The sequence below is a fragment of the Sus scrofa genome, chromosome 12 (assembly GCF_054392235.1).
Source record: "Sus scrofa isolate SSC_HxYL_T2T_F1_AM1 chromosome 12, Sscrofa_HxYL_maternal_Yorkshire_Landrace_v2.0, whole genome shotgun sequence".
Lineage (NCBI taxonomy): Eukaryota > Metazoa > Chordata > Mammalia > Artiodactyla > Suidae > Sus > Sus scrofa.
Genome location: NC_139394.1, coordinates 39,135,534 through 39,159,810, shown reverse-complemented (window position 1 = coordinate 39,159,810; position 24,277 = coordinate 39,135,534). Strand labels below are relative to the sequence as shown.

Genomic DNA, 24,277 nt, shown 5'->3' with positions numbered 1-24,277 from the left:
GGGAACTCCCTGAGTCCTGAGCAAACGGGGACAGGTGGTCACCATAGGCCAGGTGGTGTGGTGTGTCTCCACGAGAGCCTCTGGACGAACAAGGCAGGGGGCCAATGTCCTACCTCCACCAGGAGACCTGAGCTGATTCCTCCTTCCGCCTATAAAATGAGGGCAGGAAAAGGTGATGCCTTCCTTCTGGGCGTGATGGCAGATCTGAGACCAGATTCCCTTTGTTGTTTTTTTTTTTTTGTTGTTCTGCCCAAATAGGGAAGAATGTGCCACATCCATTTTGGACTGTCTAGGGTATTTCCAGAAGCTACTTGTTTCCTTTCCTGGAACCATCTCCAGCATTGCATATTTCTGTCGGAGTAATTTGGTGGTGTTTGAAATGGTGGGTTTTTCAAGTAAGAAGAGAGACAGGGGCCGGAGTGGACTGGCGAGCCTTGGCTTCAGAGGGCAGGATGCATACTTGGATGAGGAAGCAAATCTGTAATGTAGAAGCCATCCTGACAGCTGTTCAGCCAGAGAGAGGCTGTCCCGAGTGACAGAAATGACCGTGTCCCTTCACCCTCCTCTGCTCAGCTGCCTTTGGCCCGGCAGCTGTGAGGGGAGAAGCGAAGACAGCTGCACCTTGGGGGCTGAAGAAAGCCTGGCAGGGGAACAGAATGCAAGGCAGTTCCTGAAGGAAGCGCAGACTCTGACCCTGGAGGTGGGAGGACTGGGTCAGCCTGTCAGTTCCTTGGCGCATCACCACAGGCAGAGTCATCCAGCTCCAGGGGTCTCAGCAGTGGCCATTTTGGGGAATTGGGTTCAGTAAGTTTGAAACCAAGACCTGTAGAGATAGAATGGTGTCTAGCTAGAGAAGCTGACTGCACAGTTGGTGGCAGCATGGTCATTCCACTGTCACTCTGTCCGACTGTCTGTCTATTTACTTATTTTTTTATCTTTTTTTTTTTTTTTTTTTAGGGCTGCACCCACGGCATAGGGAAGTCCCAGGCCAGGAGTCGAATTGGAGCTGTAGCCTATACCACAGCTCGAATCTGGCCTACACCGCAAAGAGGGATGCGAGCCATCTGCAACCTACACCACGGCTCACACCAGTGCCAGATCCTTAACCCACTGAGCGGGGCCAGGGATTGAAGCCGCATCCTCATGGATACTAGTCGGGTTTGTTACCGCTGAGCCAAGATGGGAGATCCTTATCTATTAATTTTTACTGAAGCATAGTTGATATTTTTTTCTTTTTAGGGCCGTACTTGTGGCATATGGAAGTTCCCAGGCTAGGCTAGGGGTCGAATTGGAGCTGCAGCCACAGCAGAGCGGGATCCGAGCCATGTCTGTGACCTATGCCAGCTCACAGCAACGCCAAATCCTTACTTAACCCACTGAGTGAGGCCAGGGATCGAAACTGCATCCTCATGGATACTAGTCAGGTTTGTAACCCACTGAGCCACAATGGGAAGTCCCTGACCTATAGTTTATTTATAATGTCATGTTAGTTTGTTATACAGCACAGTGATTCAGTTACACACATATACGTATGTCATATTCAGTTATATATATATATATATTCTTTTTCACATTCTTTTCCCTTACAGGTTGTTACAAAATATTGAGTAGAGTTCCATATGCTATACAGTAGGTCTTTGTTGGCTATCTATTTTATATACAGTGCTGTGTACGTGTTCATTCCAACATCCTAATTTATCCCTCACCCCCTTTCCCCCTTGGTAACCATAAGTTTGTTTTCTATGTCTATGTGTCTATTTCTGTTTTGTAAATAAGTTCATTTGTCTCCTTTTTTTTTAGATTCCACATGTAAGTGATATGTTTGTCTTTGTCTGACTTTACTTAGTATTATAATCTCTAGGTCCATCCATGTTGCTGTAAATGGCATTATTTCATTCTTTTTCATGGCTGAGTAATATTCCATTATATATGTCTGTACACACACACCACATCTTTATCTATTCATCTCTCAGTGACATTTAGGTTTCTTCCATATTGTAGCTGTTGCAACTGATGCTGCAATCAACATTGAGGTGCATGTACCTTTTCAAATTACGATTTTGTCTGGATATATGCCCAGGAGTGGGATTGTTGGATCATATAGTAACTCTATTTTTAGTTTTTTAAGGTATATTTCCATACTGTTCTCCATAGTGGCTGTAACACTTTACATTCCCACAAACAGTGTAGGAGGATTTCTTTTTCTCCATCTCTCCAGCATTTATTATTTGCAGACTTTGATGATGGCCCTTCTGATACATGTGAGGTGTCACCTCATTGTGGTTTGAATTGCCTTTCCCTAATTATTAGCAATGTTTAGCATTTTCCACGTGCTTGTTAGCCATCCATATATCTTCTGTGAAGAAATGTCTATTTAGGTTTTCTTTTTTTTATTAAGTTGGGTTTTTTTTTTTTATATTGAGCTATATTGAGCTATATGAGCTGTTTGTATATTTTGGGAATTAAACCCTTGTTGGTCACATCATTTGCAAATATTTTCTCCCATTCTATAGGTTGTCTTTTCATTTTGTTTATGGTTTCCTTTGCTATGCAAAAAGCTTTTTTTTTTTTTTTTTTTTTTTTTTGGCTATTTCTTGGGCCGCTCCCGCGGCATATGGAGGTTCCCAGGCTAGGGGTCTAATCGGAGCTGTAGCCGCCAGCCTACGCCAGAGCCACAGCAACGCGGGATCCGTGCCGCGTCTGCAACCTACACCACATCTCACAGCAACGCCGGATCGTTAACCACTGAGCAAGGGCAGGGACCGAACCCGCAACCTCATGGTTCCTAATCGGATTTGTTAACCACTGCACCACGACGGGAACTCCCAAAAAGCTTTTAAGCTTAATTATGTCCCATTTGTTCATTTTTATTTTTATGTCCATTGCTCTAGGAGATGGATCCAAAAAGATATTGCTGAGATTTATGTCTAAAAGTGTTCTGCCTGTTTTTCTCTTAGAGTTTTAGGTTTTACATTTAGATCTTTAATCCATTTTTGAGTTTATTTTTGTGTATGGTGTGAGAGAATGTTCTAATTTCATTCTTTTACATGTTCATTCTTTTACACGTTCAGTTTTCCCAGAACCGTTTACTGAATAGACTGTATTTTCTTTTTTTGCTTTTTAGGGCCTCACTTGTAGCATATGGAGGTTCCCAGGCTAGGTGTTGATTTGGAGCTGTAACCACCAGCCTGCACCACAGCCACAGCAACATCAGATCTGAGCCGCGCCTGCAACCTATACCACAGCTCACAGCAAAGCCGGATCCTTAACCCACTGAGCAAGGCCAGGGATCGAACCTGTGTCCTCATGGATGCTAGTCGAGTTTGCTAACCACTGAGCCATGAAGGGAACTCCTGTAACTTCTTTTTCATTTCTTTTTTTCTTTTTTTTTTTTTTGTCTTTTTTTTGCTATTTCTTGGGCCGCTCCTGCGGCATATGGAGGTTCCCAGGCTAGGGGTTGAATCGGAGCTGTAGCCACTGGCCTACACCAGAGCCACAGCAACTCGGGATCCGAGCCGCATCTGCAACCTACACCACAGCTCACGGCAACGCCGGATCCTTAACCCACTGAGCAAGGGCAGGGACCGAACCCACAACCTCATGGTTCCTAGTCGGATTCGTTAACCTCTGCGCCACCACGGGAACTCCTCTTTTTCATTTCTAATTTTACTGATTTGGGTCCTCTCCCCTCCCCCACTTTTTTGAGTGTGGCTAAATTTTTATTTATTTATTTATTTTTTAGGGTCACACCCTCGGTATATGGAAGTTTGCAGGCTAAGCATCGAATCTGAGCTGTAGCTGCCAGCCTACACCACAGCCACAGCAGTGCTAAATTCAAGCCATGTCTGTGACCTACACCACAGCCGACAGCAACACTGGATCCTTAACCCACTGAGTGAGGCTGGGAATTACCCACATCCTCATGGATACTAGTCAGGTTCATTAACTGCTGATCCACAATAGGAACTCCTGGCTAAAGGTTTATCTTTTCAAAGAACCAGGTTTTAGTTTACTTGATCTTTCCTATTGTTTTCTTAGTCTCTATTTCATTTATTTCTGCTTTGATCTTTATGATTTCTTCTCCCAACTTTGGGTTTTGTTTATTCTTTCTCTAGTTGCTTTAGGTGTAAGATTAGGTTGTTTATTTGAGATTATTTCCCAAGGTAATTATTATTATTGTTATTATTTCATCTTTTTTAGGGACACACCTGTGGCATGTGGAAGTTTGCAGGCTAGGGGTCGAGTTGGAGTTGTAGCTTCTGGCCTACGCCACAGCTACAGCAGTGCCAGAGCTGAACCATGTCTTCAGCCTATACCACAGCTCACAGCAATGCTGGATCCTTAACCCACTGAGCAAGGCCAGAGATCAAACCCATGTCCTCATGTATACTAGTTGGGTTCATTACCATTGTGCCACCACGGGAACTCCTCCTAAGGTAAACTTAGGTTGCTATAAACTTCCCTTTTAGAACTTTTTTTTTTTTTTTTTTGGCTACACTCAGGGCATATAGACATTCCAGAGCCAGGGACTGAACCTGCACCACACAGCAGCCTGAGCCTCAGCAGTGACAATCCTGGATCTTTATTCCACTGAGCCACCAGGGAACGCCTAGAACTGCTTTTGCTGTGTCCCATAGGCTTTGGACCAACATGCTTTCATTTTCATTTGTCTTTTTTTTTTATTTCCTCTTTGGTTTCTTCAGTGATCCATTCATCCAGTGGTTGTTTAGTAGCATATTTTTTTAGCCTCCACATGTTTGTGGATTTTGCAGGGTTTTTTCCTTGTAGTTTATTTCATAGTGTTGTGGTTGGAAAGATGTTTGATGTGATTTCAATTTTCTTAAATTTACTAAGGCTTGCTTTGTGGCCCAGGATGTGATCTATCCTGGAGAATGTTCCATGTGTACTTGAAAAGAATGTGTATTCTGTGGCTTTGTATAGAAAACTTTATAAGTATCAGTTAAGTCCATTTGGTCTAATGTGTCATGTATGGCCTATGCTTCCTTATTGGTTTTCTGTCTGGATGATTTTTTTCATTGATGTGAGCGGGGTGTTAAAGTCCCCCACTATTATTGTGTTACTGTCAATTTCTCCTTTTATTTCTGTTAACATTTGCCTTCTATATTGAGTGTGTATATCTTTACTTTTTTTCCCTGCATCCACAGTATATGGAAGTTCCCAGGCCAGGGATCAAATCCAAGCCACAGTTGCAGCCTACACCACAGCTGCAGCAATGCTGGATCCTTAACTTACTGTGTTGGGTTGCTGATTGAAACTGTGTTGCCACAGCAACCCAAGCTACCTCAGTCAAATTCTTAACCTACTGTATCACAGCAGGAACTCCTATATTTACAATTTTTATATCTTCTTCTTGGATTGATCATTATGTAGTATCTGCCTTTGTCTCTTATAACAGTCTTTCCAATGTCACTTTAAGGCTTTTCTCCTATCCCTCTACACCCATTACACATGCCTTATTCTTTGGAGGGAAGGCATGTGACATAGTCACAGCTGACAGTTGCTGGTTTGGTGTTGACAGTTTTGGTATTATCTGAGATAATAACTACCATTCATTTTAGTGATTATACCAATGCCAAGTGTGTTGCCTTAGTGAATCTTCATAGATTTCTTCCTACTTCACAGATGAAAACACTGAGGCCCAGAGCTTGCTCATCAAAGCTAGGAGCATTTTGGAAGCATCTTGCCCCAGTGTTCATATGTGGTATATAAATCTTTTTTCTGTAGTCACACATTCCTGGAAGATAGCTTCATAATATTTCATCAGCACCTTTAGATATCAAGAATTGTGAGAGGAGGAGTTCCCGTCACGGCTCAGCAGAAACGAATCTGACTAGCATCTGTGAAGACACAGGTTTGATCCCTCACCTCACTCAGTGGGTTAAGGATCTGGCATTGCTGTGAACTGTAGTGTAGGTCACAGATGTAGTTTGGATCTGGTGTTGCTGTGGCTGTGGTGTAGGTCAGCAGCTAGAGCTCCTGTTCGACCCCCAGCCTGGGAACCTCCATATGCCATGGGTGTGGCCCTAAAAAAGACAGGAAAAAAAAAAGAAAAGGAATTGTGAGAGGAAAGGTTTTAGTGATGGGTAACATCAGTGTGTGTACATTTGAACTAAGAGACTGGGAGGTAGGTGTGAGCTGGTAAATGGTCAGAATGAAGGTCATTTTATGGGTCAGCAAAGCCTAGAGCCTCAAGGCTTGTCTGTACTCCAGAATCAGAGTGGAAACTGATCAATGAACCCTTTCGGTCAATTCAGATTGATCAGACATCTCCTAGGGGCAGAGGCCAGGTCACCCAGGCAGACATCACATGACATGTGAGCTGAGCTGCAGTGAGTAGAGGTTAAAATAGAAAACATACTCCCTGTCCTTGAGGGGCTTGTGGTTAATTTGGAGAGCAAAGTATACAGATGGGTCACTTGAAAGGACAAACAAAGTGCAGTGCAATGAGTCAGCAAAACTTCTAGCATGGAGGCACTCGGAGGGTAAAGGCCAAGGGGAGAATTTTGACTCAGCATAATGAACACCTTGGTAACTTACCACCCAAAGATTGAAGGGCATGTGTTAGAGTCAGTGAGTTTTTGGCCATAGGAGATATTCAAGGGAGGGGATCTGTAGGGAGTCAGACACGCCAAGAGTAGTGGTATTAGGTGATGTGTAAGCCCTTCCATCCCTGAGCCTCCTGTGCCCTGCCCTGATGCAGAAAGGATGTTGGACAGGCCCTCTGGCTGGCTTCTATCACCCTGCCTGCTCTGGAACTGTCCCTTGCTGCAGTCATTCAGCAGGTGCCAGGAAACACCATGTTCCCTGACTTTGCCACCCACATCTCATGCCTGCCCCAGGAACATGGGACACTGGAGAACAATAAGGGAAGGAGTGGGGCTTCGGGTATTTAGGTTTCTTGCCTCCGCACAGACCTTGCTGGACAGACTGTCTAAGGTTTCCTTGAAAGACACAACCCAGCGATAGCCCTTTGGCTCCACCAGGGCTCTCTGACTATATCATCACTGACTCATCACCTCTCCGGTGGGGGTATTATTAGCTCTTGTCCCACTTAAGGAAGTCTGCTACCGAGAGGCAAAAGTGGCCATGCTAGTCAGGCAGATTTCCTGATTAATCACGAATACTGATTTCCTGTGGTAATCACGCTTTATTCTTGACTTTGAACCTGAGTCCTGGCTTGGCCCAAGTGCATCATCCTTGTTTGACATCTCCGTGCCACACACCCTTCACCTATGGGTAGGCAGAGAGGATCCAGTGGAGGGGGCCAGGAGGCTTTCCGTACAGACCATGTCGGCCTGTGAGGGAACTCAGGACAGCAGGCTGGGGCTGTGGCTGCTGAGAAGAGTTTCCAGAAGAGTCACCCTCTGTGCAAGCCAAGTGTCAACGCTCCAGACATTTGGCTTGAATACCCCACTTCAGCAGTGCCCCGGAAATTGGACTCTAGTCAAGGACCCCAGTGCCTGGTGGGATGTTGAATTTCTTTTTTTTTTTTTTTTTTGTCTTTTTGCTATTTCTTGGGCCGCTCCTGCGGCATATGGAGATTCCAAGGCTGGGGTCCAGTCGGAGCTGTAGCCACTGGACTACTCCAGAGCCACAGCAACGCGGGATCCGAGCCGCGTCTGCAACCTACACCACAGCTCACGGCAACGCCGGATCCTTAACCCACTGAGCAAGGGCAGGGACCGAACCCGCAACCTCATGGTTCCTAGTCGGATTCGTTAACCACTACGCCACGACGGGAACTCCGGATATTGAATTTCTAGAGAGCTTCAAGTACTGAGGGGCACTGAGGCAAGATTGGCCAGGCCACCTGCTGGCTGGAGGTGGAGATAGTGCTCAGTGGTCAGTGACTCACCCAAGGGCTGCTCTGTCTCAGCCCTGCTTCTGACCAAGTGTCAGACTCTACAGAGAGCTGGAGTTGAGGGTAGAATGGTCCCCTCTTTCACTGGGGTGGGGTGGGGAGCAGACAGAAACACAGGGAGAGGAAGAGACTTTCAGGCAGTGAGATAATTGCCGAAGCTGGCATGGGAGCTTATTCCCAGGCCAAGTTCTTTTGGAGACCCTTGAATTCCTGTAGGATTAGCATGTGGCGTTGTGTAGGAAGAGTGACCCAACGTGTCTTGTATTTTGCCCAGCATGCTCATGCCTCGTGTTGGGCCTGAGACCATCAAGACCCTAAGATATTTGGCTTAGAGATGAGTTCCACAGTCCTTAGCCTCTCTTGGGGCCTCACTTGCTTCAAAGATGGCACCAACATGTCTTAGGAAACACAGTGCTCTCTGGAGCCTGGGCAGCAGGTGCCACAGCAGAGCTGTGACTGCAAGTGCAGCTGAGGATGAGCTAGCTGAGAGGCATCTATGTCCACACTTGGACATCAGCCTGAAGTGGAGGAAGAGGGATTTTTGTTTGTTTGTTTGTTTCGTCTTTTTGCCTTTTCTAGGGCCGCTTCCCGCGGCATATGTAAGTTCCCAGGCTAGGGGTCTAATTAGAGCTGTAGCCGCCGGCCTACACCACAGCCAAGGCAACATGGGATCCGAGCCGCGTCTGCAACCTACACCACAGCTCACAGCAACGCCAGATCCTTAACCCACTGAGCGAGGCCAGGGATCGAACCTGCAACCTCATGGTTTCTAGTCGGATTCGTTAACCACTGCGCCACAAGGGGAACCCCGAGGAGGGATGTTATGACTGTGGAAAACAAGGCTTTGTGATGGGGCCTGTCTTCCTTGCTGTAGACTTTCTCCCCTGGGCCCAGCACCCCCAGGCCAGGCCTCACAGACTGATGATAGAAGAACCCGAGAGGTATTCTTATGTGTGTGTACATGGATACAAGTGGCCTGCAGCTAGTTCCCAAGAGTAGGGCTTTGTTGTAGCCTTCTGACATTTGGGTCTGATGGCGGCAAGTCCTGCTGTTTGTGCAGACTCCCAATAGCCACTGGTTTCTCTCTAAAGAAACTCCTTTATGTCTTTGTTTTCCTGAATATTGTGTCAGATCTCCTGATCTAACCTGGGCCTTTTTCAAGAAACTCCTATATCTTCAGGGGTCGCTTCTCATAGGAATCAAGCTGCTGATCCCTAGCACAGTTTAATCCCTCATTTTCAGGTATGGAGGCAGGCCCAGAGAGGTGAAGTGAGGACACCCAGCTAGCATGTTTTCCTCATCTTATAAGCTCATGAATGCCCCTGATTTCTTTAAGCAGTGATATTCTTCTGTCCTCTAGCCCATCAGTGCCAGATATTCAATAACATCGCCAATAGCAGCCCCATATTTTCTGAGCCTTATCTCACCTGCTGTACCCAGGCCCCCTCCTTCTGCTGAGTTTTGATGGGTCCCAACCAAGACTATTGGGTCATTAGATCAGACTGAAATACAGTAGGCAGGCCTCTGGCACTTCTACCAACAGAGGGGGCATGCCTGTTGCCTCGGTTTTGTCCAAAGCATATTCAAGCCAGTCAGTCTGGGCTGGGAGAAGACTCTTGGAAGTTAGTGTGGAGTATGCTTCTGGAAATTTCCACTGAAGCTTGACCAGCTCAGACCTGTATTAGCTCAGGAAATCCCCACCCGCTAAGTACGTACTTCCTTCGAGCTGCTGCTGACCTTTATGAGCCACTAATGCCTCTAAAGCCGCTGGAGCATCTGTCTCCACAGCATCTCACCTGCTTGCCCAGCATGGCCTCTCCTGAGGCCCTTCCACCTTCCACAGCCCCAGGCCAGGCTCCACTGCACGGGAAAGGCCATTCAGCCTCTCCCCTTCCATTCTTCCAGCAGATGATCCCAGGATAATTTATGCAGCAAATCCGCGTTCCTCTTCCATCTAGGGTCCTGCAGGAAGGGAGCTTCCTCTCTCGGTTCTTCACCACCTGGGTGGAGGTGGAGATTGTCGTTCCATTTTAGGAGGTGAATAGACAATCGGTAACTTGGACATCAGCGGGGTTCAGTTCCTGCAAACCTTGTAGACTCTCCCTGGCAACTTCAACCCGTGGGGCAAAATCTCTCCTTCCAAAGGCTTCTCCCGGGGTTGCCAGGTGGGCCCTTCTTTTTTTGGGGGTGGGGGGGGACTGACTCAAGCCTCCAAGGTGCTGCGCTGCCGGTTCAGGCCACTCTTTAGGGTTTGAGTAGGGAAGAGCCAGGTGACGGACCCAGCCCCGTCCCGAGCGCCTCTCGGCAACCGTGCCGCGGGGGGTGGAGAGCCGCAAGGCCCACCTTCAGGCCGGCCGACCCCTGCTCGGCCTGAGCCTGTGCCCAGCTCCGCGGAGATGCAGGCCCCGCCCCGCCCCGCCCCTGCCGCCGGGCCCCGCCCCCGGCCGGTCCGCTCTCCCGGCGGCGGGCGGGGGCAGGCGGTGTGGCGAGGTCTGCACGCAGGTCCCGCAGCGGGTCGCTCGGGCGCTGTCCAGGCGGAGCCGGCCCGGCCCGGGCTGCAGCCATGGTAAGGCCGGCGGGCGCGGGGCTGAGCCGGGCGCGCGGGGCCCGCAGTTCCCGGGCGGCTTCGCCTAGACCCGCGGCGCCGCAGCCCTGGCTGTGCGGGGCGGGAGGCGCTGTCGCCCGCCGCAAGCACAGGCTGTCGCTGTTGGCGGTCGGCGCTGCGTCGCTGCTTCCAAGTTTCTGCTTCTGATCTGAGCGGACCCAGAGTGGGCTCCCGCTCCCCGGGTGCTGCCCGCGTTCTTGGATGAAGGGGTGGGTCCATGCTGGGTGGGGAGGAGGCGCCGGCCGGGACGCGCGCAGGTTGGGCTGGGGAGGACGCGTCAGGCAGGAGAGGAGGTGAGGGTCCCCGCCCTTGCCAGGGCCAGCTGTTACGTGAATGACCCTTCCTCACCCACCTACCCTGGGCTTAGGGACCAGCGCCAACTTCCTTTAGAAAACATACACAGAAGGCCCACAAACAACTGCTTGTCTCCCCAAGAAGAATGATGAGATGCTTGGGCCCACCTTTCCATAGCCTGGCCAGGGGCCACTCCTAGGCCCTTCCCACAGCACCCTCTGCCCAGGGACCTCTGACAGAGGGAAGCCCAACCACCAAACTACCCGATGGGATCAACTATCTCCCTCTGCCTCTGAGACAAGAACCATGGGGAATCTTCCTGCTGCATCCTACACCCCCCTCCCCCAAAACCAGGTTCCCTCTGCAGTGACGGAGGGTGGAGGGAACTCATTCCTGCCACCTGCCTGTGATGGGAGGAGAAACAATAACCCCAGCCAACCTCCCTGGAGACCCCCAGGTAGGAAGTTTCAATGTTTGGCTGTGAGGGTGCCAGCTCTTTTCCTGCCATCATTGCCAGAGCCTGCCACAAACACATTATGCTGGGTGTCAGGGCCTCTGGGTCCTATGCCAGTTTCTCCTCCCAGTCTGGAAGCCCCCCTGGCCTTTGCCCTCTGTACTGGGAGACATAGGCTTCTTACAGCAGGAGCAGACCCATGACTAGCTTGTGGGGCAGGATCTTGGCTGTGGGCAGCCCCCAGAAGGGAACTCCATGGGCCCTGTTGAATCAGAAGCTTCCAGTTTTGCATAGACCAACCTTCTGGGCTCTTCTCTCTCAAGCTGTGTCCAGGCTGAGGCCCAAGTCTTGGCCAGGAAGTCTTGGTGACACTGTGACCATTCCCAAAGGGGGGTTCCTGGGAGAGGCCAAGTGGTGCCTGCCTTTATCCCTGTCCCCATCCTTCTCCCCACTGAGGATGGACGGACTAATTGTCCCAGGGATGGAAGCCTGGGGGAGCCCTGATTATTCCTAGTGCCAAGTGTCCTTGGTACAGGGGCCAAGAGGGGCTTTTTCTGCCACACACTAAGTTCGGTTCAGCTGAGGTCTTGGTGCTCTCGGCTTGGCTGAGGCCACCCTGTTCCTTTGTAATAAAAGACACCCTCTCACCACCAGAGTCCTCAGTCTCGGGCCCCTGTCCTGAAGCCAGCTCAGTACTTAGGCTGAAGGCAGCCCAGTCCTTAGGCTAACTGGCTCCTGCAGACTCCTCTATATGAAAGGGGATCAGGGACCCAGCCACTTCAGAGATCAGTGGGGAGATCTCCCCAGTCCAGGAGCCCCAGGGGATTCTAATTGGCATGCAAAAGGAAGACGGGCCCCTGTTAATAACCATCCTGTGACTTGAAATGTACCTTCTTTCCCCAGGTTCAAAGCAGCTTAGATTTTTGTCATCCGGGAGCACTTTTTTCCCCAGTCTTCCTGGGAGGCAAGGAAGGGCCATTCACAATTGAATATTAAGGCCCTGGAATTAAGATACTGTCCAAAATCACCAAGGGTGTTTCTAGCCAAACCAGAAACACTGGCCTCCTGACTCCTAGTCAAGTGCTGTATCTGCACACTGCCAGTCAAGTCCCTCCATTTGACTCTTGCCTAATTGGCAACTTTGAAGTCTCTGGGATGCCAGCCTCTCATTGACCTGAACTTATATCCTTAGAGACCAAGTGTTAGCAGCTCCCCTGTTGACCCTCTGGAAGTGATGGGGTGATGGAAGTGATACAGGTTCCCATGAGTCAGAGGTCAAGTGTCTGAGGATGGGAGGAGTCATTGTAGCAAAGGCCTCTCTATGGCTGGGGCTCTCTGCAGGGAAATCTAGGGGCAAATTTCGGAAGGCAGTGGGGTTCTGTGCTGGGAGAACACAAAGTGACACTGGGGAGAAAAGTGGGGCTATTGCTGTGAGAACATATACCCAGGGGATGATAGGACACCCCACCTTGCTTTAGCACTGCTTGAATTAAGGTGAAAGGGAGAGATGGGGATCCTTTGGGAATGGTGTCTCCCCGGTGGCTGGCCCATGTAATGATGGACCAGTCACCTTGGGGACAAGGTCTCAACCCTCTGACAAGGCCTTGGTGTCCTTGGGGGTTAACAGGAGAGGCCAAGCGGGTTGAGAGCCTGTGCTGCAGATAGACTTGGGAGGCTGGTGCTTTGCCCACCGGGGTAGCCGCGGGCAGGCGTCATGGGGCAGCCAATCAGAGGAGGAGGGGACTGCGGAGAAAACCAGTGCTCCCGCTGCAGCTGAGCTGTCCTTGCAGGGTGGGAGCCAAGGGAAGGGGGGAGGAAGGGGTGGGGAAGGACATTCCACAGGCTTTTTTGGCCCCTGACAGAGACAGGAGGGGGGTCAACACGAAAGGGAACGGAGCAAGTCAGGACGCCGGATTACAAGAGCATCCAGACCAGGCTGTTTCTGTGTGTAAGGAACTTTGCCTAAGAGATAAAATTAGACTAAAGCTTGCTGACAGGGAGTCTGAAGCGTGGGACATGGACCGTTCACTGGGATGGCAAGGCAGTTCTGTCCCCGAGGACAGGACTGAAGCTGGGGTAAGGTGCTCCTCTGGGAGGTGGGTGGCCCTGCCCTGTCTTCCCACTGCATTGGCTGGGATTGGGGCTCAAAGTCAGAAAATGATTTGGTCACTGGCGGAGCTGGGAGGGGCAGGGAAGGACAGACAAGAGGTGAGGACCTGGTGTCCTGACTCCTTGTCTAGAGCCCCTGTGGGCCCCTCCATCTGGCCGGCAGGCAGAGTGGTGCTGCGTTCCTGGCGGCTCTGCTGGAAGATGGTGGGGACTGGGGGTCTCCATCGGTGCCTTCCCTTCTCCCTGCCCTGTTGCCCCTCTGCCCAGTAGCCCTGGGGAAACCAGGTGGAGCCCAGTCCTCTCTCTCCCACCCTCAGCCTGACCCCCAGACAACTGCTGGGTCACTGTGGAGTTGTGCAGAGGGGCGGGATTTCCTGGAATTCCCCAGACTCTTTAGCTGCCAGAAAACAAGAACTGCTGCCCACCCCACTCCCCACCCCCAGCCCTGTCTCTTCCCTATTGCCATATAATTAATCATCCAAGCTGGGACACTTTTGACAGCGAAAAGGGGGCAATTTTGCTGGGATAACAGACATAAACTGGGATGTATGGTCACCCCACTGGACCCCACAGATATCGGGGATGAGAAAAGCCAGTTTCAGGGCTGTCTCTTCTGGCCACTTGGCCCCTATATCCTGGTTCCAGCTTCAAGCTAAAGGGCCCCTTGTCCTGTCCAGGCAAGCCTTGGAGACTATGGCTATGAGCAGGTGTGGGGACTCGAAAGGCGCGACAGCCTGGAAGTAGCTCTTAAGTGGGTCTTCCCTCCAGCCCGCCCATCTCAGTCCTTGCCCTCTGCCTCCACCGGGCAGGGCGCATGCCTGCATCCCTCAGCTCTTCCCTCTGTCAGAGGAGGACCTGCAGAAAGTCTGTGGCCATCTTATCTCCCCTCACCCTGGCTGGGACTCCACTCGGGTCTGGGGGAGCCCCCACTGGCTGGGCCAGTCTCCAGGGGGTGAGTCAGCCTGTGAAGCCGGCCCTTGTCCATTGTCTTGGGGTGGCACGTGGGTATTGTGAGGCAGAGCTGAGCCCAGCACCACCAGGCACTCCACAAACGGGGGCTGGCCTCCAAAGGAGAGAGAGAGAGGAAGCTTTAGGGCTTAGAGCTGAGGGGCCAGAGGAGGGGGACATGGCCTCCCTTGCTGGAGATGAGGTGGAACAGGTCTCCCCAGAGGAGCAAGCCACTCCCTGCCTATCACCCGTGTGGTTCACAGTTCAGGCCAGACCCCCTCCTGTGCTGCCTGATAAAGCCTAGCTCTAGGCACAGGGGGGCAAGGGCAGCCAGGGGTGGGGGGTGGGGGTACTTCTGTACACCCCTCACAGTTGGGGGCTCTCAGCAGTGTCCTCCTCTCCTTGCTCGCCTGGTCCTTCCCCACTCTTCTTCACCCCCAACTCAGCACCCACTGGCAGTTTTACCCTTCTCATCACAGCTCAGCCTGGGGTGTGTCTTTAGGGTCTGGAATAAGGGGAGGGGGGTCAGGTCAGCTCTACTGGGCTCTGGGCAGTGAGCCCTGGGAGGCGAGCACATATGGTAGAATCTGCACCACCTCCCAGAGCTCAGTGACCCGAAGTGACAGGAGGCGGGGAGCCCCCTGCTGGCCCTTGATTTACCTGGGGCTGGCAGCTGCCTTCTCCCCCGCTCCTTCCTTCCTGCCCCTGCCCCATTCTGTCACTCTGCACTCTCCTCGAGTTCTGAGCCAGTCTCTTCACAGCTCTGCTGCTTCTCTCTGCACCCCCTCAGCCTGATTTCCTGGCTTTTGGGGTCACCCCCAGTTCTGGCTTGGAAGGGCAGCCTCAACAAGCACCCCTTGAGAGGGTGCACTGGGACTGGAGCTGCTCAGTTCCTAAGAGCAGTTGCTAGGGCGCTGGGGGCTGCCCTGGGCCGCTCCTGGCCCACTGGGGCCTTTCCTGGTGTCTTGGACCCTGGGATGGGGAGGCATGCGGGGGAGAGATGGTGGGCGCTTCTCCTGGCTTGGCTGCTGGTCTCGTTGCCTTCTAACCACAGGTGCTTTCCTCTCTCTCCCTCTCGCCTTCTCCTGCCTTCCTTCTCCTCCTCTTCCCCTCCGGCCAACCTGCCCCCCTTCATCACCCATCCCCCACCCCTCAGATCAAGCGCTTTCTGGAGGACTCGGATAACCCAGAACTGAACAAGTTCGTGAAGGATTTCCCAGGAAGCGAGAGCTACCACCAACCAGAGGCCAAGACCTGGGTGTCCAGGCCCCAAATCCTGGAGCCAAGGCCCCAGGCCTCGGACCTCTGCCAGGATGACCTGGAGTTCAGACCCCCTTCATGGCCCCAGCCCTCTGACAGCCAGCAGTTCTTCTCTGCCTCAGCCCCCCTCAGCCCCTCAGCCCGGCCCCGCAGCCCGTGGGGAAAGCTCGATCCCTATGACTCCTCTGAGGTAGAGCCCCCCCACTCTGCCCCGCCCTGCCTTTGCCTTTCACCGGGCTGGTGCAGGAAGACCCAGGGAGGGAGCAGAGAGAGCTCGAGTGTGTGTCTGCACGTGTGTGTATGCATGTGCCCACATATGTGCATGCTGAGTTGGAGCCTCTCTCTGTGCGGTTGGCACCCCCCCTCCCCTCTGCTGTTGGCCCCTAGGTGCACTGGAAACTGGTGGTATCAGCAGGGACAGGAGCCCAGCTGGTGGCCCCAGAGGGGGCCTCGAAGGAGTCTGGCACTGTGCCTTTAGGGCTGGGCAAAGACCTGGGAGGCAAGAGGTGGGGAGAAGGCTGGTGTTGGGTCCTGGGCTAATTCCTGCCTCTACCCTGATGTTGTTCTGCCTTCCCGTCCACCAGGATGACAAGGAGTATGTGGGCTTTGCGACCCTCCCCAATCAAGTCCACCGAAAGTCCGTGAAGAAAGGCTTTGACTTTACCCTCATGGTGGCAGGTAGAGCAGTGGCAGGGCAGGGCTGGGCAGCAGGTGTTTCAGGCAGGGATTGTTTCCATGTGGGGAGGGCTTGTGGGCAGGGAAGGAGAGAGCAGCAGGTGGCTGTGCCTTTTTGCAAAACCGCCTGGAGCCACGGGTGACCAAAAGTATGTATAACGTTGGCAGGGAGGGGGTGGTGACGGGGTAAAGAACACTTGTCAGTTTTCTAGTATTTTCTAGTATTGCCTTTTTCTGTGTGACCCTGGGCAGTCTTTTATCCTCTCTGGGCCTCATTCAAATGAGAAGGCTGGACAAGCTCTTCTCTCTGTTTTCTCCCAGCTCTGTTGTGGTTTGGTTATTCTCTTCCCAATTATGTAAGCAACTAGCCCTCCCCCGCCGCCATGCACACCTTGGTCCAGTGGGATTGCCTCTTGGTTATAGATCTGATTTGGTGCCTCTGTCCTCTCTCTCCTGTCAGGAGAGTCTGGCCTGGGGAAATCCACTCTCATCAACAGCCTCTTCCTCACTGATCTATACCGGGACCGGAAACTCCTGAGTGCTGAAGGTGAGGAAAAGAGAGGAGCATGAAGACAGGCGAGCAGAGCTGACTTGGGAACTCACTCCAGAGTCTGGGGGCTGGAGCCTTCCCCAGCATGCAGGAAACCATGGCTTCCTAGGGAGACTGACAGCATCTCTCCGTAGGCCTGCCTAGCCTGGCAGCCCACCAGCCAGCTCCCTAAAGATTTGGGTGCCGAAGCAGGGCAGGGACCAGAATCCTGCTCTCTGAGTGAGTCTCTGACCCCCAAAGGATTCCAGGAATCCAAGAAAAGAGCTGGGAGCAGAGAAGAGGCTGGGGCCAGAGCCAACAGCCACCGGCATTTCCTGTGTTGGGAAATGTGCTCCTCGTTGGTTCCCAGAGAACAGGCCCCCAGGCAGCCTGGGGGCGGGGAGGGGGCAGTGTGGGTGAGACAGTCCGGGTAGCAGAGCTGGCTGCAGTGGGCGGTGTGTCCTGGCTGGGCAGGTCCTTGCCCCTTCCCTGGCCTCAGTTTTGTCCTTCTCCAGAACGGATCATGCAAACGGTGGAGATCACTAAGCATGCAGTGGACATAGAGGAGAAGGGCGTGAAGCTGCGGCTCACCATTGTGGACACACCAGGTTTTGGGGATGCCGTTAACAACACAGAGTGGTATGTCTGACCAAGCCCAGCCCCTGTCCCTACCCCCCACCCATCCCGTAGACGCACACAGGGGCACGGACACATCCACTGTCAGGAAGAAGGGGTTTGCGACCTCGAACGTGCCACTGCCGCTTATGGACAGCTGCTCCTCTGTAAAGGGAGAGGGAGAGGATTGGAGGAGATGCTCTCTAGTGTTCCTTTAACTCTGACCTATAATTCCAGAAGGGGGATGGGGACACAGATAGGAAGGAGAAACCTCACAAAAGTAAACACAGGCGTTCCTGTTGTGGCTCAGTGGTAATGAACCCCACTAGGATCCATGAGGATGAGGGTTTGATCCCTGGTCTCACTCACTGGGTTAAGGATCTAGTGTTGCCGAGAGCTGTGGTGTAGGTCGCAGACGCGGCTTGGATCTGGCGTTGCTGTGGCTGTGGCGTAGGCTGGCAGCTGTAGTGCCAATGTGACACCCAGCCTAGCCTGGGAACTTCTGTATGCCCTGGGTGCAGCCCTAAAAAGCAAAAAGAAAAAAAAAAAAAAGAAAAATACAGCAAACATATGTGAAAACATATATGGAGTTCCTGTCGTGGCGCAGTGGTTAATGAATCCGACTAGGAACCATGAGGTTGCAGGTTCGGTCCCTGGCCTTGCTCAGTGGGTTAACGATCTGGCGTTGCCATGAGCTGGGGTGTAGGTTGCAGACGCGGCTCAGATCCCGCGTTGCTGTGGCTCTGGCGTAGGCTGGCGGCTACAGCTCCAATTCGACCCCTAGCCTGGGAACCTCCATATGCCACGGGAGCGGCCCAAAGAAATAGCAAAAAGACAAAAAAAACCAAAAAACAAAACAAAACAAAAAAACAACCAAAAAACATATAGCACAGGGCGTGATGTTTAGTAAGTGCTCAATAATTGTCACCCTCCCTCCTTCGTTCCTTTCACCAGCAATATTTTAGGTGCTATTGCAAGTTATTAAAGGAGTGAGAATGCATGGGGGGTGGTGAAGGGCAGAAGAGGCAAAGGGAAAGCACAGATGGAAGTTTGTTTGTTCCAGGCATCCTGGAAGCAACCTGCTTGTAGAAAAGGTAGCTTTGCCACCTGCTGCCCAAGCATCCCTTTTTTTCGGGAATCAGAAGGATGCTTAGATGGTGGTCAGACCTGAGTGAGTAGATGAAGACACAAATGGATGTAAAGACTAGAGAAAAGGTGGCGCCTTTGATGAGGAAGTTAGGCAGGGTGGTGCTAAGGGTCCTAGACTGAGAGTTCAGATCTTGGTTCGGTATTTAGTAACCCCCTGATCTTGAGCAAATGACCACGGTCCCATTTCTTCAACTGAAAAATTCTGGCCTTACCACCTCACCCAGTTGATCTGAAAATCAACCCAGAAAGATGCATGTGAATGTGTGCTGAAAACTGTAAAGTGGGATTCCCATTGTGGCTCAGCAGGTTAAGAATCTGACCAGTATCCATGAAGATGCAGGTTCTGGCCTTGCTCAGTGGGTTAAAGGATCTGGTGTGGCTGTGGCTGTGGCGTAGGCTGGCAGCTGCAGCTCCAGTTCAACCCCTAGCCTGGGAACCTCCACATGCCGTGGTCATGGCCTTAAAAAGCCAAAAACAAACAAACAAACAAACAAAACAAAAACAAAAAACCAAAAAACCTGTAAAGGGCAGAGCTCTCTTGTGTTGTAGCTGGTTAAGGATCCAGAATTGTCACTGCAGTGGCTCAGGTGGCTGCTGTAGTGCAGGTTTGATCCCTGGCCTAGGAACTTCCATATGCTGTAGACGTGGCCAAAAAAACAAACAAACAAACAAACAAAAAAAACCTCCTGAAACTGTAAAGGGCTGCGTACATTACACCCATGAACTTTTTTTTTTTTTTTTTGCTTTTTTAGGGCCACACTCATGGCATATGGAAGTTCCCAGGCTAGGGGTCAAATCAGAGCTGCAGCTGCTGGCCTACACCACAACCACAGCAACGTAGGATCTGAGCCGTATCTGTGACCTACACCGCAGCTCACGGCAATGGCGGATCCTTCACCCACTGAGCCAGGCCAGGGATCAAACCTGCATCCTTATGGATACTAGTAAGGTTCATGACCGCTGAGCCGCAATGGGAACTCCTACACTCATGAACTTTGAGATGATATTTGCAAGACGAGTGCAAAATAAAAGTGTGGGACCCTTGTTCAAAATGATTAAGAATTTCAAGATGGTCACAGCAGAGAATAAACCGGGTGTGGGGCCCCTGTGTGACTTCACGGGTCCCACGCGCTGTACTGGACGATGGCCTCACAGACTGGTCATACCCTTACAGACCTTTCTGTGCTCTGCACGCCCCTAACATGCTTTACCATTACAACGTGTGACTTGTGGCTCAGCACACTGCTTCATCTTCAACTGCATGATCTAACCCTTGAGGGGAAATCTGTTTCTTACATTCTTGCCACAGTCCTGTACTGTGGTCTCCATAAATATTCCTGCTGGATTGAGGTGGCCTCCGTGTCATCATCGCCTTTCCTGATCTAGGACTATGTCTCAGCAAGCTGGGCTTGCCCTGAAACTTGAGCCCTGACCAGCCCCTGGTTCCTGCTTTAGCAAGTATCATGCCCTCCTTGAATCAATCTACTTACCTGCTCTTACCTCCTGTAATAGTAATGCTTTCACTTGCCTGGCACCTCACGGTTTGCAGTGCACCTCCACATGTACTCATTTAGTAAACCAGCAGGAACTTACTATTATTATTGTTATTATTTTTTGCTTTTTAGGGCCGCACCGGCAGCATATGGAAGTTCCCAGGCTAGGGCTTGAATTGGAGCTACAGCTGCTGGCCTACACCACAGCCACAGCAACTTGGGATTCGAGCTGTGTCTGAGACCTACACCACAGCTCATGGCAACGCTGGATCCTTAACCCACTGGGCGAGGTCAGGGATTAAACCCGTGTCCTCGTGGATACTAGTCGGGTTTATTACCACTGAGCCACAAAGGGAACTCCTATATTGTGTATATATAAACTGTGTGTGGTGAAGGGAAGGGGGAGCAGTGTCCATTGGAGTGGTCACAGGAGCCGTTGTGGAAGAGATGGTTCTTGGATATGGCTCTGAAGGATGGAGTGGGTTGGGAGAGGTGGAGGAGAGGATGGAACCACCCAAACAAAGGCTCTGAGGCTGAACTTTGAACCTGCCCTGGCCTCCCGTTGGTGTTTCCCTGCTGGCACCTGGCTGGTCTCAATGCTTTGTTTGGTCACCTGGGCTCTCTCCCTCTCATCAGACTAGTATTTGATGACCCCCTGCCTGTGTGCTCAGTCTGATTTTCTATGAGGATGCATGTCCCAGCCAGGTACCTCCCTGAAGATGTAGTAAAGCAAGTCCGGGAATAGCCAAGGCTCGAAAAGACTGCTCAGGGTGTGGGCTCCTCTGCAATCCTAGAGCTCACTAGGCAGCCCCCACTCCCACAGTTTTTCTGCTTGTCTGTCCCTGCCCCAGCTGGAAGCCTGTGGCAGAATACATCGACCAGCAGTTTGAGCAGTATTTCCGAGATGAAAGTGGCCTGAACCGCAAGAACATCCAAGACAACAGGGTGCACTGCTGCCTGTACTTCATCTCGCCCTTCGGCCACGGGTATGGTCCGAGCCTGAGGCTCCTGACACCACCGGGTGCTGCCAAGGGAACAGGCCAAGAGCACCAGGGGCAGGGCTGCCACTAGCAGGTGGTCACAGATTCCTGTTCCCCAGGCTCCGGCCACTGGATGTTGAATTTATGAAGGCCCTGCATCAGCGGGTCAACATCGTGCCTATCTTGGCAAAGGCGGACACACTGACACCTCCTGAAGTGGAGCGCAAGAAACGCAAAGTGAGGGAAGCTGGTGGGGGAGGGGAGCAGGTGGGCTTCTGGAACGGACGGGGTCCCCAGAACTGTGGGCCCCCTCATGTGTTTGCCAGATCCGGGAGGAGATTGAGCACTTTGGAATCAAGGTCTACCAGTTCCCAGACTGTGACTCTGATGAGGATGAGGACTTCAAATTACAGGACCAAGCCCTAAAGGTGGGGCCACCCCCAGGCCATCCCTTTCCCAGCTTGTTTCTTCTGGGCAGAAGAGGGAAGTAGAATTCTCTAAAGGGTAGGCTATTGGGGTGGAAGCGGATCCTGGCTTCCTAGAATGAAGCAGAGACGATGAAGATACAGGTGGAAGAGAACGGGTGAGAATGGGAGGTGTTGACAGGCACCACTAACTTCTTCCAGGAAAGCATCCCATTTGCCGTCATTGGCAGCAACACCGTGGTAGAGGCCAGAGGGCGGCGAGTTCGAGGCCGGCTCTACCCCTGGGGCATCGTGGAAGGTAAAGCACTGAGCTTGTGACCAGGTGTCTCCTTGCCCTCAGTGGTTCACCCCACCCATGCCCCTGGCTGACCCCTAGCCTTGCTATACAGTGGAAAATCCAGGGCACTGCGACTTTGTGAAGCTGAGGACAATGCTGGTGCGTACTCACATGCAGGACCTGAAGGATGTGACACGGGAGACACATTATGAGAACTACCGGGCACAGTGCATCCAGAGCATGACCCGCCTGGTGGTGAAAGAACGGAATCGCAAGTATGGCCAGAGGCCAGGACAGAGTTGGCAAGGGTGGGGTCCCGAGGGCAGCCTTGGGTGAGACCAAGCCCTTCCTTTGTTCTTCTATAAGCTCTGGGCGCAATTCAAACAGGTGCTGGGGTCCCCCTCGCCTTACCAACCCCCCATTTTCCCTTTCCCTCAGCAAACTGACCCGAGAGAGTGGTACCGACTTCCCCATCCCTGCTGTTCCACCAGGGACAGATCCAGAAACGGAGAGGCTGATCCGAGAGAAAGATGAGGAGGTGAGAGTAGTATGAGGTGGTAGGGCTGGCCAGCCCGAGAGGACCCCTGCTTAAGCATAAACCTCAGTGTCTCTTGGTTTGGGGACAGGATGATCCCTGGCCCTGGTATATATCTGGATCCTGGATTGGTGGATTAGTGGTTCCACCCTGGGACTTCATTATACTCAGGGCCACCAAGGCCCTGGCTCAAGGGATTAGAGGTTTCAGGCACTTTCCTAACATGATAGGACTCTCTGAAAGGTCCCATTTTGATGCATGTGCCTGTTCCAGCTGCGGCGGATGCAGGAGATGCTGCACAAAATCCAAAGACAGATGAAGGAGACCCATTAGCTGGCTTTCAGCCTTGAATATTTAAATCACCGCCTCTTCCTCCTGCTATGCCGGCCCCTCCCAGCACCAGCTCTACTCAGGCCTCTGCAGCTACTGCCACTTGACCTTACATCCCTGCTGCCTCCCCAGAGACTCAGAAGAAATAAAGTTTAACAAATCTATAGATGGCTTCTGGTGTTTCTGTCGATATCTTTCCATCTCCTGGAGACCAAGAAGATCCTAGGACCCGTTTTGAAAGACTGCCAGAGGAGGGTGCTGGTTTTGGCCTTTACTAGCCAAGGGAGGGTGGGGAGAACCTTCCCCTCCAGAGGCAGGGTTTAGTCACCACCATCTTCCTGATCATATCTATCATGCATCTATTATCTGGGGCCCCGCTCATCTTTCCCACATACAGTACTTCCACAGAAGTTTTGGATTTGATACCTTGAGAAAACACAGTATTAATAGCCTCCCAGCTTTGTATTTCCTGATTTGGGGAATGGGATATTCAGAATTGAGCTCTGCACTCTAGGAAGCCTAGGCCAGCGCACTGAACAAATGTTGGAACCCCTGTAATCACCAAACACTATAGTAAGTGCCAGGAATGGATAAAATACAATCATTGTCCTGGAATAATTCAGTATTTATTTACCAAATATTTATCAAGCATCTATCTGCTAGGTTGCAGATACTGTTTTAAATCTTCGAGTTAAAGCAGTGAACACACATAAGGTTCCAGTTTTCCTGGAAGTTGCTAAATGTAGTAAATGTCCCAATGTCCTATGAAAAGACACGTGAAGACATTTTGGCCCCAGGGCCTGGTATTAAAGCATTCAGGCCCATTTCCAAACTGAAGCTATCAGTTGAGAATCTGAGTCAACTGTTCACCATTTCTGTCGGGTTGGTGGTATCGCTGGGACACGGCGACCTCCAGCGGCCACCCTCCGCCCTGCTGCCTGTTCTGGCTCCCCGGGGTCTCCCAAGGCAAGGGGAGGAGCCAGAGAGAAGCGAGAGAGGAGCCAACTATTCTCCACAGCCTTTTCAGACCAGAAGGTCGCAGCTAAGCTAGTGGCAGTCTCATTCTCATCTCTCAAGTGAGAGATTTTTACTCAAAACTGATGGCATGTGATTCAGGTCACGGACACCAGGGTCGGTTCGCGGATGAAAAGTGAGGTCCTGGAGGAACACGTCAAGGTGTCCGGAAGAAGGGAAAACCTCCCCCAGCCAGTCGAAGACCGAGAAGGAGCCTCAGGCCCTCAGCCCTCTCTTAGCTTTCGGGGTTTTTCTCCCGCTTCTGGCTTTGGGACGGACGATCACAGTGAAATCAAACCAGAAATGGTGCCACCGGGATCTATTTGAAAAGTACACCAGAGGCGGGGTGATCACCGGAAGTGGCTGTGAGAACGCCCCGCCTTCAATTGCGCTACCAGTAGGCGACAGACCGCCCCCACTTCCGGCCCCTGGAGCCTTAACCAGCAGCCCCCCTTTTACTGCTCTCCCATTGGCTGCTGCAGGGACGCGCTGTGATTTCCCATTGGTCGCGTCTTCTCTTCGGCGCCGCGCCTCCTCCCTGCCAGTACAGTCTTGTCTTCCGGCATCCGATAGGCTCAAGACTGGGAGGGCGTCTGCCCCACTTGACCAATGAGCGGTGTGAAGAGTGAGGGCGGCTGCTGCGTGGTGGGGGGCAGGGCGGGACTTGGTGTGGCTATTGGCCAGGGCGGGCACAGACCAGAGA

General features: G+C 51.9%; 1 protein-coding gene across 8 annotated transcripts in view; it reads left to right on the top strand.

The window, feature by feature from the left end:
- SEPTIN4 (septin 4) overlaps positions 1 to 22,724 on the top strand; it is a 30,302-nt gene extending 7,578 nt beyond the window's left edge. The window contains exons 1-12 of one of the 8 annotated variants that reach the window (XM_021067277.2): positions 10,342 to 10,448; positions 15,449 to 15,492; positions 16,137 to 16,230; positions 16,688 to 16,774; positions 17,272 to 17,395; positions 20,865 to 20,999; positions 21,113 to 21,230; positions 21,320 to 21,421; positions 21,620 to 21,716; positions 21,808 to 21,970; positions 22,134 to 22,233; positions 22,504 to 22,724. In XM_021067277.2, the coding sequence (XP_020922936.1) occupies positions 16,221 to 16,230; positions 16,688 to 16,774; positions 17,272 to 17,395; positions 20,865 to 20,999; positions 21,113 to 21,230; positions 21,320 to 21,421; positions 21,620 to 21,716; positions 21,808 to 21,970; positions 22,134 to 22,233; positions 22,504 to 22,563 (996 nt within the window). In that variant the 5' untranslated portion in view covers positions 10,342 to 10,448; positions 15,449 to 15,492; positions 16,137 to 16,220 and the 3' untranslated portion in view covers positions 22,564 to 22,724. Of the gene's footprint in view, positions 1 to 10,341; positions 10,449 to 13,109; positions 13,312 to 15,448; positions 15,743 to 16,136; positions 16,231 to 16,687; positions 16,775 to 17,271; positions 17,396 to 20,864; positions 21,000 to 21,112; positions 21,231 to 21,319; positions 21,422 to 21,619; positions 21,717 to 21,807; positions 21,971 to 22,133; positions 22,234 to 22,503 lie in introns of those variants that run through there. The other 7 variants (XM_084984980.1, XM_084984979.1, XM_003131649.6 and 4 more) reach the window with 7 other exon arrangements.
- Positions 22,725 to 24,277: the final 1,553 nt, after the last annotated feature.